Source organism: Paramisgurnus dabryanus, chromosome 6 (assembly GCF_030506205.2).
Source record: "Paramisgurnus dabryanus chromosome 6, PD_genome_1.1, whole genome shotgun sequence".
Lineage (NCBI taxonomy): Eukaryota > Metazoa > Chordata > Actinopteri > Cypriniformes > Cobitidae > Paramisgurnus > Paramisgurnus dabryanus.
This window is the reverse complement of record NC_133342.1, coordinates 22339518-22352566: the sequence shown is the minus strand read 5'-3', so window position 1 is coordinate 22352566 and position 13049 is coordinate 22339518. Positions and strand designations below refer to the sequence as shown.

The 13049-nt window shown below is 36.3% G+C and overlaps 1 protein-coding gene across 1 annotated transcript; it reads right to left on the bottom strand.

Annotated features, from left to right (window-relative positions):
- Positions 1-1902: 1902 nt before the first annotated feature.
- Positions 1903-9869, bottom strand: olfm3b (olfactomedin 3b). The gene is made up of 6 exons (XM_065275382.1): positions 9466-9869; positions 7576-7719; positions 6921-7076; positions 6392-6611; positions 6123-6229; positions 1903-3489 (listed from the first exon to the last, which is right to left on the bottom strand). Exons 1-6 carry the CDS (start codon positions 9532-9534, stop codon positions 2812-2814), a joined length of 1374 nt encoding a protein of 457 aa, XP_065131454.1. The 5' UTR covers positions 9535-9869; the 3' UTR covers positions 1903-2811.
- Between the last annotated feature and the right edge of the window lie 3180 nt (positions 9870-13049).

Genomic DNA, 13049 nt, shown 5'->3' with positions numbered 1-13049 from the left:
GCTAACCAGAGCCAGGTCACACATCACAAATTACAAGGAGATCCTTATTCATTTATACTATAATGAGATAGTGATTATAATGTCTGTCACAGAGACGACTTTAATGTGACGTGTGAAATGAATTGCATGAGCAAATGATTTCAAAAGACGTGTTTGAGTTTATTTAATGAATGTGATTGTAAAAGAACATTATAAATTTCATTGTGATGAAATGTTTCATATCATTTTTCTTTTTGATACCATCAAAAGTGGATATGAATATATTGTATAAAGTTAACACTGTATCACAGACACGGTGGTGTATTATTATAGGCAGGGTGCATGATCTCTGAAAGCCAATGTTGATATTTAAAATCACCTAAACAAACACGTCCCTACCCAAATAGAATCTGGACCTTCATTTGATTGGCCCACCCCACACATACACAACCCAGTCAACGATGTCGGTTAGTAGACACATTCCTTACTGCTGATTGGCTACAAGTGTGTTTTGGTACTCGGCCCGACACCCTATTACATAGTGTTTTTCAAAAATCACGTACACCCCGCCTTTAATACCGGTTTGTTCTTTTAAGATTAAAAAAATAATAATCTTGCAACTTGTAGGTGTGGCCACCTTATCAGACTTTAGTTGTGTCATTTGTGTCTTTTCTTTATCAGTAAATGTGCAAATATCCTGCTTCAAATATGTCCACTGAAAGACTAACAATGACAAGACAAAAGAATGGCATTGTTTTCAACAAACTTTGTTATTAGCAATTATTGATAGGCTATTGCTGACTTTGAATAAAATGTTGAGAAAACTCCATAATTACTGTAGTTCTTTTGTGTGAATATGTGCCTAGAATCTTAAGCACTGTACAGAGCACAGTTTTAGTTACTAAATGAATAGTCTTTGATCCACATGCTTGGGGGTAATCCCTTTATGGAGAAAGGTGTGAACATATTTATCTTAAAAACATAAAAAGCAGCAAGAGAGATGCTTTACTCAAATCCCAAAAGAAATTATTTTGTACCACACTATAATAAAATGCAGCATAAAATTAAAACAAGTTGGTCAGGGAAATCAATTCAACCTACTATTTAAAGAGTAACTAAACCCCTGGTCAGAGCCTGACTCCACCCACTGGCAATATTTGAAAAATGCAAGAAATGTGGGCAGATCCCAACGAAGATAGAGGGGACGAACTAAGCTCGTATCAAGTGTGTGATGAGATCGTAACAAGGGCGTGGTGAGCTTGAACCTGCTTACGTCACGAGTCATTTTTTGGACCCAACATCCAATGGGAAAATTCAACTGCAGTAGCCACCGTTCAACCTGAAGAGGGCAGCAATCAGACGTTTTTACACCATATATTGTAGTATTGAAACACTTTATATCCAAATGTCAAAAAAATTACTAAAATCAATGAACAGCACTAATAAAGCATCATTCTTACAGATCATTAACTAAAAAAAGTTGGTTTAGGGTTTAGTTACTCTTTAAAGTTTTGTCTTGTGATAAGTTGCCATAACTTATAAAAACAAGTCAAAATTGTTTAAAAGGGACATACAAAAAAATCTGACTTTTTTCATGTTAGGGTTATGGTTATTACTGGGTCCCCAGTGCTTCTATCAACCTAGAAAATGCGAAAAAGATCGACCCAATAATTTAGTTTTGGTAAACCATTGACTGCAAGCATGTGAAAAAATAGGTCATTGAAATTTTGCTCCCCTTGTGATGTCAGAAGGTTGTGACAACCACAGCACTGCCATTTAGTGCAGAGATCAGCTCATTTGCATTTTAAAGGACACACCCAAAAATTTCACATTTTTGCTCACACCTACAAAGTGACAATTTTAACATGCTATAATAAATTATCTATATTATATTTTAAGCTAGAACTTGACATACATGCTCTGGGGACACCAAAGTACCACATTTATTTGACATCTTAAAAAGTGACATTGTAAAATGTCCTCTTTAAATAAATTTGTTAAGTTAAAGTAACATAAAAATATACGTTGGTTTGATATCATTTTTTACAGTGCAGTATTTCTTGGAGCAGAAAAAAATAAAGCATGAACAAGGCATAGTTACAATGTGGTAAAGAGATAACATACATGTAGCTAGATGGCATTTTAGATAAAGACCACTGCTTCCTGCTTTTGCTGGCTCAATATATTTGTTTGATATTTGAATATTTCTGTATATGTATTTGAGTTTTTAGATATATTTAAATAATATTTGGAATATTATTATTAAAATTGTTTATTAAGACTTATTAACATTTATAATGAATATATATGATACAGGTATTAACTTCAAACCATGACTACAAAATGTTACAATTACTTGTGGTGTACTTTCTGTAAACTTTTTCAGTGATTTGAAAGTTTGAATGTAAATCAGAAATGTACTCAAGTATTTAGTCTCACAGATCAACTTATACTATGCTTGACAAGAAATCTATTTAACGTTTCTATGTTTACAGTTTTAAGTTTATTACATTCTTTGTAAATCAAGTGTCACAGCTGAAAGTTGTGCACTCAACAAACACAAAATAAGTACGTACAGTAAATAGCACATTATTGTCCTTGCTGTTATTTTACACTGGGTTATCACAAGGCTACGAATGGAGCAAAGTAAAACAATAAAATCTCCAGAGACACTGTTACCAGTAATATCTAATCATCTCTCCAAATATGATCTTTTAATTAAAGTACTGAATATCAAACCCATTATTACAGAGTCACAGTGACAGAAAAGTGTAATAGCAGAAACAATGTCAGAAGAAACAACGTCTCTCCAGAAATTTCCATTATCATCACTCAGGATTCATCATCAGTTTTAATAACGTGGAACAGCGTGACGTTGAACAGTACCTGATGGCCATTGTTCCAGCCATAAAGTGCCCGATCCCTGGTGTTGTAATCCAGCATAGACATATGAAAGTACTGGTTATGGATGGGGATGTCCATATACTCATAGGTGGAGGTTTTGGTGGAATATGAGTAGTATACTTTAGCCCCTGTTAGATGCGAGTTGGTTATGTACAACGTTCCACAGATCATGAAGGACTCGCCTGCGTTCCTTTTGGAATATTCGGTGTTCCACGAATTCAGGACCTGGATGGTCAGAGGATCTAGTTGGCTGATCACAATGTTCCCTGCATTCTGATTTGTGGCATAGATCGCCCATAAGCCAAGCTCGTCAGCCATCAGGTCAATGTCAGAGAATCCACCCCAGGTGTACGGGTAGACGTTGTGGAAGCCGGCAAACTCCAACGCTCGCTGGGTCATGACCCGCCCGCTGTCGAAGCTGTACCTGACGATAATGTTGCTCTGATACTTGTTGTAATATAGGGAGCCATTGTAAACCACATGGTTCGTGCCAGCCCAATGGAACGGAAGATTGTAGGTTCTTGACTCAATTCCAGCTACGAAGTCGCTTATCGATTTGTACTCCCGGACAATTTTGTTGTTTGTATAGCTGTCCATGTACCAAACCTGCATCAGATTATTACAATGTCATAAAACTGTAACATAGGTAAACTCATTTTAATACACACAGAGAGAGAGAGAGAGAGAGAGAGAGAGAGAGAGAGAGAGAGAGAGAGAGAGAGAGAGAAAGAGAGAGAGAGAATTATATGATTCTTTGGTACCTATTCTGAAAGTATTTGTGAGTATGTTATTTTAAGGAAACTGTGAATAATTATATTGCAAGCTAATTTTATTAATTCCCCGCCAGCCATTTTTTAAAAAGTTGCCTGCCAGCATTTAACTTAATTGAGGAGATAACTCATGTGTCATGAACATGAAGGAGCTTTTATGCACGTCATTAAGTGTCATTTGTTCAATTATGTCATTTTTATTGCAAAGATGATATTGTTTGAGATGTCTTTGTTATGACAACTTGATATTAACCAATACATCATAACTTGTCATGACAACTTGACATCACTAAGACAACATAACTGACCACTTTTACCAGTGATACAAATATAATTTGTCATTAAAATGTCATTAAGTGTTAATACTCTATCAAATAGTTTTATAACAGCGTCATGAATATTCTTCAGTCCATAATGTTTTTTTTTTAGTTTTCTCTAGGTGTTAAGGAAATAAAATCATCCAATAATAATACTAATTAAAATTGATAAAAATAATGTAATGAATTTGGAGACCGAATCACCTAAAATTAAATGAAAACAATAATACAATAATTACAGTACAATAATGCATTAAGCTATGAAGCTTTAAGCTCTAAATCCATATCGCTGCAAAAACAGTTAATTACATTAAATTAATTTTTTATTCTTTGTCAAAAAATGTCAGAACCCTCTGTGTGAGAAAGAACAAGTTATGTTAGTTGTCAATTTTTATGGATTGTGCACATACATAAAGGTAAGTATAATCTTTTGATGTGTCTGTTGCATTTTGTTAAGGTATTTAAAATTATTTGACATAGTATTAACACTTAATTATATTTTAATGATAGGTTCATTATGTGCCACTGTAGTTGAGGTCAAGAAAAATATTGATGATGCTGATATAAAACTATTTGATAGAATATTAACACTTAATAACATTTAAATGACAGTTTAATGTAATGTTAACCCATAAAGCTATGAAGTTTCTTAAGTTTGATAATTATTCTGCTATGTCATGTTAATGACAGCTTTATGAAAAGTTATGTTGTACTGGTTTATGTCAAGTTGTCATAACAAAGACATCTTAAACAATGTCATCTTTGCATTAAAAAATACATAATTGAACAAATGACACTTAATGACAGATGTCATAAACGTGATTAAAATCTCCTTCATGTTCATGAATATAAGTTATAAGTTAGTCTGCAGTGTACGTTAATTTAAAAAGTTAAAGCTGCGGTAGGTAAGATATTTTTTATCATATTCACTGAAACTGTTTAAAGGACAAGTTCGGTATTTTACACTTAAAGCCCTGTTTTTTAGATTGTCTATGATGAAATAGGACGGTTTTGACTGAAATTTCGACGTATGCGGCTGCCCCGAGAATTTTCGGGTGTTTGTTTTTTCACCTCCCACCTCTATAATGGGTGTATAGGTGCACTGGAACAATCCTTCCTAAAATGCATGAAACTTTCGTTTATAAAGACGTGAAACTCAACGAGTGGTCAGGGGTGTTCACTGATATGCTCACACAAAAATCGCTGCATAAGATGCCTTCCAACAGGTGTTTTACCAATCATTGTAAACTTGTGGACCTATTTTTCCAAACGCCTCACACCCGTACATTATTCCGTTGAAAGCAGTTGGTGGCGATAATCCACCTTTGCATATTGCAAAAATACAAACAACGTTCCCGGCGCGGAGTAATACCGTACCTCACAGCACATCTAATACAAGTCAATGGAGTTGGCAAAAACTACGATAAAACCTGTTGGAATGCGTCTTTTGCAGCAATTTTTGTGTGAGCATACCAGTGAACACCCCTGAACACTCGGTGAGTTTCATGTCTTTGTAAACGAAAGTTTAATGCATTTTTTTAATGCAGTTTAACTTTTGTTCTAAGTAGTTCACCTAAGTAATATCCCACTTCTTTTTACTTTACTACAATAAAAGAGAGAACCAACTTAAAAAAGTAGGCAACTTATTACACATAGATCTGAGTTTACCAAACAAATATAAACAGTTGATTAAAATATAAAGTGTTGTTTTTATTTTTACATTTATGAGAGACCAAAACCTTATTCAAATAACTGTTTGTCTTAAATGTGCTTTTACGATATAACTAACAGTGACAACAAAAACAACAAAAAAGTCAGCAATTACTAAAACAGCAATCCTTTTTAATAACCACATAATTTTACACGGTGCTGTGGATGCTGGAACTTTCAAACCCTTTGTTAATGTAAAAGTGTTCAGGCATGTTGAAAACTAATCTTATTTGGTAAACACACAATAATACATTTACTCTTCCTACTAAAAAAAGTCCAGCTTTCTTTATTGCCTTTGCTTGGAGAAGATTTTCAAGTTTTAGTGCAATTAGAGAAGTCACTGTTACCATGGAAATGGAAATTGCCGCACCAGCTCCCACTGTTGTCTTTACCTGAATATTTTGCAAGAAACATATCGCATGCATGCATACCCATAGCTTACCCTGTTGTTTTTGGGTGAGGCCTGAGGGTCTGTCATCCACGCTCCAAACCTTGTTCCTGATGTCTTAACAGTGATGGGCCCTGTGATTTTCATCAGTTTACCACAGGCTAACAAAACACAAAGTAATAAATATCAATAAAGCCAAAAGTAAATTTAACAAAATATTATAAATCCATTTATCATTTCACCCCCGAAACACTTTATAAAAACAAAGTACCGAATTATGAAATTTAATTGGGTTTAACATTGTTTTAAACCTTAAAACTTACTAAGTCTGTTCATACAGTTCCTCAGTCTTCCCTCTAAGCTAAGAACCCTCTGCTGGAGTTCCTCATAATCATACGCTCCTATCTCCTCCTGGATAGCTGTCAACACCAGAGACAGGTTCCTGATCTCCTCTTTGAACTGAGAAATGAGAGCGGCGTCTGTCTTATACTGGTCCAGTACCGGAATCAGAGGTTGAAGTTCGTTCATTCGACCCTTCAGCTCCTGGATAAATAGAGCAACGTTTAAATAAAAGTTTCATAATGGGAAATGTGGCCTATCTTTATAAACTGGCACAGACAAAAGAAGACAGAAGAGATTTTTGGATTTGGGATGAAAAGAATATTGACCTTCAAAGCTTTGCGAAATTTCCAAGGATGTTGAATGTTGATGTGATAATTGTGGAGTACAAAGATAGAAAGCTTTCAAGCCGCATTTGATTTTTGCAGAGTAATGGGCTAGAATGTGGCGTTTTAAGCCATTCTGTGCACATTAGAGAGCATTGATTTTCTCCGAGGCATGATTTTAGCTTACCTGAAAGTTCTTAGTCAATAATGTTCTTCGGTTTGACTCGATTTGTCTGAACTTTGATCGGAGACCTTTCATCTGACTCTCCATTTTCATGACATACTGGAAGTCCCTTTGGGTCCTCAGGTTCAGAACTTCTATTGATTGCGACATGTTCTGAATCTTAAGAGAGGAAAATGGGCCAAAATGAAGTTAGGTTCAATTAATCACTCCTTGAACTGCAATGGGGAACTGTGATTTATTTAAATTGTATTTCCAACTGGTGTAAATCAGCCGTGGCACAGTGTCTCAGAGGATTTCTACATTTCCATAATTCCAGCGAAGACAACCACGGCAAAACCTGATAGATCTCATAGACATACCACAGCTGACACGGCTGAAAATGGACTAAACTATGATAGCTCACAGGTCTTTTATCTTCATATGCATCAGATAACCCAGTTACCTTCGGGGCTTTATGAATGATCATCATCTTTATGCTTCTCAGCAATCGACTATAGAAAGCCTGTGGCATTCTTAACACATGACAATGATGAGCTGTCTAAGCTAATGCTTTCAACACGCTATCAACGCAATAAGAGCTTTTGTTATCGAAACGAAATCACAATGAAATGCGACTTTAGACACATTGTGAATGTGTGTGAGCGTAGTGCACACAGACCTTCTCCAGTAACTGGCGGAGCTGTCGGCTCTTGGCATCTCTGGAGCACAAATTCTGTTCTGGTGCCACCACCGTACAGATGCAACGACCGTCAGCATCCTGTGCTGAACTGTAGACCTGCCAGCCTTCTTTTGGCCTGATGGTCTGTACATAAACACACACAGAGCACATGCATGCATGAGGTATCACGCACGCTTTTGTTTACAAACAAAAGAAATATTACATATTCATTGCATAGGCGATGAATTTTAATGGCACCCATAACGTGACATAATCAGATTTTCAAGCCCTAAGCATGCTGTAAGCAACACAGTCTGCAATAAAAATTGCCTAACATTGCAGAAATGTTTTGCCAGTATATCCATAGCCATAAGAAAGATTTTTTACTCCAATGTATAACCCATTACATCTTTCATGTGAGAGCAGAGAAAATAAAAAAGCTAAGTTTTGCTGAATTTTCCCCTTAACATGAGCAATATTGTTGTTTAAATGAATGCTCTGCCTCAAATCCTTTTATTCTTTAAGCATGGCTGTCATCCGTTATATTTCCAATGAAACATTCAGGCTAAAAGGATATTAAAAACCTCAGTCCCTGACCTTATAAAATACTGACTTGTTCGACTTTGTTCAAAATAAAGAGTTTAAAGCACTGGGGAAATATATATAAAGCAGCTTTTGCATAGTCCACTTCACCTTTTGTTAATCGCTTGAATGCTTTTGAAAATATGGTACAGTGGTTCACAAGCAATGAAACCAATTCAAGCTAATCTGAGTTTAACTACTGCTGTAAAACGCGTCAGCCAAAGAGTAGTAGCTAGTATCTGTTGACAAGTCACACCTCTGTACAAACACCTTCGTAAGAAAGCCTCTCATTCATCCACCAACATTTCCCTAGATTGTCTGCAACAATAAAGGTACTTTCTAAACACCCACATTATGTCTCTCTCTCTCTCCCAGTGAGCTATGAAAAGCAGACTGAGGACTTGCCATTTAGAGGCAGGATGGATAAAAGATTTTCAAACAAGCTCTGACACACTTCCCCATGCTTCGGCAACCAACAACTAACTGCAATTTCAGAAAATTGTAACATATCCAAGTTGGATGGGTTCTTCCTGCTATTCACTGCCATTATGAGATATGAGCAGAGGATGCTGCTCCTCGAATAAGACCTGCAGCTGGGTTATTAGGACTGGATGAGGGATTTCATCTTTATGAGACTTTTGCAGGGATCCTTTAAATTTCTAGTCACAGATGAAACGAAATTCATCATGCTATCTGGGTATAAACATGCTGAAATGTTACAGTACCATCATTTTCTATATAAACTAGCCTAACAAAAATACTGATAATAGCCTCAGAAGAAAAACGTATCTTTATGCAAATCTTTAAATATCTTATCATATTAATCAATATAACCATCAATATAATTAAACAAAAAGTTGTTTAAATGCAAACAAACAAAGTTTAACACAGATATATGAAATATATAGTATAAACAACAAAATGGGATGTTATGTATAAGAACCTCATTCTGCATCCGATTACATTATAGCGAATGCTGCAATCATAAAGGAAGTTGCTAAAAAAATTAAATGTGATTTTCTATCACTTTGCCTCAAAATCTAATTTGATGTAGGTTATCCAGTTTTTAATATTATTCAACATTTCTTGATCTCAATATTAGTTTTATCAAATCTCTCCATTCTTTACAGTAGCCTATCTCGCTTTTGTCACATGTTATAAAATACGCACACGTTATCGATCAAATGTAATTCATCATAAGAATACACAGTGTATATAACTTTAGTTTCGCGTGTTTATAGGACGTATCAAGTGGAGTTGGACTGATATATGTGCAGTGCAGTCTGAATGTAAGCCAGCAACACTTACCGCGGAAGGGCAAGAGCTGAAGAGAGCGAGCAAACACAGCGGTTTCAGCACCACGAACAGCGCGTGCATCCTGCCTCGAGTGTCTACGCGTTTCTTTCACAGTCTCTCCGATGCTTGCTTCCGATTGAATTTCTTAGTAGTTTAGCTTAAGATCCAGTATGTTGGGATCTGAGACCCTCGGCAGAGGCTCCAAAAGTGCGCGCGCTGGCATCGCCGCTCCACGCGCAGAAAAGTTTGAGCTCGGGCTGAGAGATTTGTGGCGACTCACTCAGCGGATATTACATCATTATCTGCAAAAGGGTCAGTCTTTCATTTACACAATTATGAAAAATATAAAGAGCAGTTTGTTTATTAAACATCTTAATATTTTTACGATTTAAAGGAGAAAGATAAACATAACAACATTGTCCATTAGATGCTGCTCAAATAATCTATGACGTAACACTTACAGTGCCTCGCAAGTCACTCACCAATTCCTTTCAAAAAAAAATAATAATAATAATTTCTTTCATGTTACTGAAATACAAAATGAAATTTTATTTTGATGTGACATTTAAAATTGTTAAACTGTATACAATTGGTCAATTTTGCGAATTAGTGTGACATAAGCCTGTGTAAAATATGACTCAAAATGGTTTTAAACCTAAAGGGCACCTATTTCATTGCTAAAAAACAACGTTATTTTGTGTATTTGGTATAATACAATGTGTTCGTGTAGTTTATGGTTCAAAAAACATCATTTTCCACATACCATAAATTTTTGTAGCTCCAGATTTCACTCTCTTCCTGAAACTTTTGTACAAAACTCATCGATTTGAAAAGTGCTGTTCCCTGATTGGCCAGCTAATCCTTACGTTCTAATTGGCCTAAATACCTCTGACCTCAGCTGGAAAAATGAGATGCTCCTTACCATGTTTAAAATATCCATTTGCAACAGGAGTTATGATAATGTCGGTCTTGTTTTACAAATCCCGGGAAGTAAACTGTTGCCTACAATCCATGCGTTTGTTGTAGTCCAAGAAAAGGGATTACGTTGGAGATGATAACTCATGTCATCGTTTACTTTGGGGTATGTACCATTTGCATATCGTAAACGTACTAATACACACTTACACACCAAAAGGAAATTTAAAAACGTGAATCTTTCCAAGGAGTATAGTTTCCAGGGATAAGGGGAAGTAATCCCTGCAAAATCAAAACTAACCATAACAAACACTCCAACATGTGACCCTGCTTGTAAAAACCCAGCTAGACAGTTTTTGTCATTACTGTTTTAAAAAAAAATCATCCTACATAAACTAAAGAAGATTATGTGCACATGTAACCTGGATATCTTTAATATAGACTGAAAAGGTCACGTCAAAGATTGAAACAGACAGTGAAAAGCATGTGTGCAATCATAAAAAAGGTGCCTAAAAGCAGTGGCGGCTGGTGACTTCTTTTCCGACGGGCGCAAATTCAAAATATGTGTTGTTTGCGTAATGTAAAGCATGTGCATCAAAAAGTGCCTGCTGCACACACGTCTAAATAGTTGATGATATAGATGCTCACGTTCACAAAATACTCATAAGTCACTCACTTAAAGGACAAGTTCGGTATTTTACACTTAAAGCCCTGTTTTCAGATTGTTTATGATAAAAAAGAACGGTTTTGACTGAAATTTGGACGTATGCGGCTGCCCCGAGAATTTTTGGGTGTTTGTGTTTCACCTCCCACCTTTACAATGGGTTTAATGGTGCACTGGAACAATCCTTCCTAAAATGCATTAAACTTTCGTTTACAAAGACGTGAAACTCACCGAGTGGTCAGGGGTGTTCACTGATATGCTCACACAAAAATCGCTGCAAAAAATGCTTTCCAACAGCTGTTTTAGCATTCGTTGTTAACTTGTGGACCTTTTTTTCCAAACACCTCACACTCGTATATTCTTCCGCTGAGAGCTTGAATAATAGACACTCCAGCCCAGGTGGTGGTGCTAATCCGCCATTGCCAATTGCAAGAATAGAAACAAAGTTCCCGGCGCGGAGTAATACCGTACCTCACAGCACAACTAATACAAATCAATGGAGTTGGCAAAAACTACGATAAAACCTGTTGGAATGCGTATTTTGCAGCGATTTTTGTGTGAGCATACCAGTGAACACCCCTGACCACTCGGTGAGTTTCACGTCTTTGTAAACGAAAGTTTAATGCATTTTAGGAAGGATTGTTCCAGTGCACCATTAAACCCATTGTAAAGGTGGGAGGTGAAACACAAACACCCAAAAATTCTCGGGGCAGCCGCATATGTCCAAATTTCAGTCAAAACCGTTCTATTTCATCATAAACAATCTGAAAACAGGGCTTTAAGTGTAAAATACCGAACTTGTCCTTTAACAGTAAACTCTGATTACACGAGAGATTAAGCGAGTATCTGGCAAACGTGAGCGTCTCTTTTATCATAAACCCTGCCTTTAGACGTGTGGTTCACAGAATGTGCAAACACATACTGTATCTTGACATAACAAGCCACACACATGACGGGCTAAATACATGTTGTGGCGAGCTTTGCATAGTGCGGCCTCGAAAAATAAGTCACTGCCCGCCACTGCCTAAAATGTTCTTTGTCGGGCTGTATGGTTCCATAAAGAACCTGTAACATCCAAAGAACCTTTGATCATTTACACTATTTATTGCAAACAAGCATCTATGTATCAACTGCAGACACAAATGCTAAAATAGCCTTCTGAAGTTAAGCATACTTCACTGCACCTAGCTCACAATCTCAATTAGTTGCTTGGCAACATACATAGTTAGTCTGTCCTTTTTATAGAGGTATGCTCCTTATGAAAAAAGACTTTTTGCAGAAGACACTTGTTTAGACTAATCCTCATGCAGAGATACTACTAAACAATAAAAACAAGTTGAACTTTATGGACATGTTCAAAATTTTAATTCATAGATGTGCCATTTAAATCTGGTACCTGCAGGGACCAGAAACAGATGTTGGGAAAAGCAGGATATCCCTTTGTTGTTAGCTGACTATATTAATTCAACGAATGTGCATTTTAATGGCCATTTATACCCAAGCAATTGTTCTGGACTGTACATCATCTTCAGCACACACCTACGTGTGACCCAGTCTGTAAAAACCCAGCAAAAGTCAATTTTCATTTTTCATAAAACCTTACTACATAATATAAAGATGATTCTGTGCCAATAAACCTCGATATCTTTAATTCTGACTGAGTAAGGCCATGTCCAAGACTAAAATCAATATTCAGGAAGCCAACTTCCTGACCACTTTGATGCACCTAATCTCATTTTTAGATTGAGACGTTAGCCTGGATTTCACAGAAAGGGTCACATGTTCTCATTAAAGTCCATTCAATGGACCTATTTTAGACATCTTTAAAAAAAACATGTCTCCTTATTTGTTACAAAAACTGCAGAAGTCACCTTGGTCTTGCTGGGAGGTGCCCACCCTCTGTGCACATATCAGTCTTACTACGGTATGTATCAAACTTCAAAGCTGTTGACAGGCTATCTCAGAGGTTATCTTCATACCTCAAGCCAACACAAAATAAATCAATATCTCAGTTATC

Excerpts from the sequence above, each read along its gene's own strand:
- olfm3b (XM_065275382.1), bottom strand. The coding sequence starts at position 9,534 with ATGCACGCGCTGTTCGTGGTGCTGAAACCGCTGTGTTTGCTCGCTCTC. Across the intron at positions 7,720-9,465 it reads TCAGCTCTTGCCCTTCCGCG|ACCATCAGGCCAAAAGAAGG; the intron begins GTAAGTGTTGCT and ends GTTTATGTACAG. Across the intron at positions 6,612-6,920 it reads TATTGACTAAGAACTTTCAG|GAGCTGAAGGGTCGAATGAA; the intron begins GTAAGCTAAAAT and ends CTATTTATCCAG.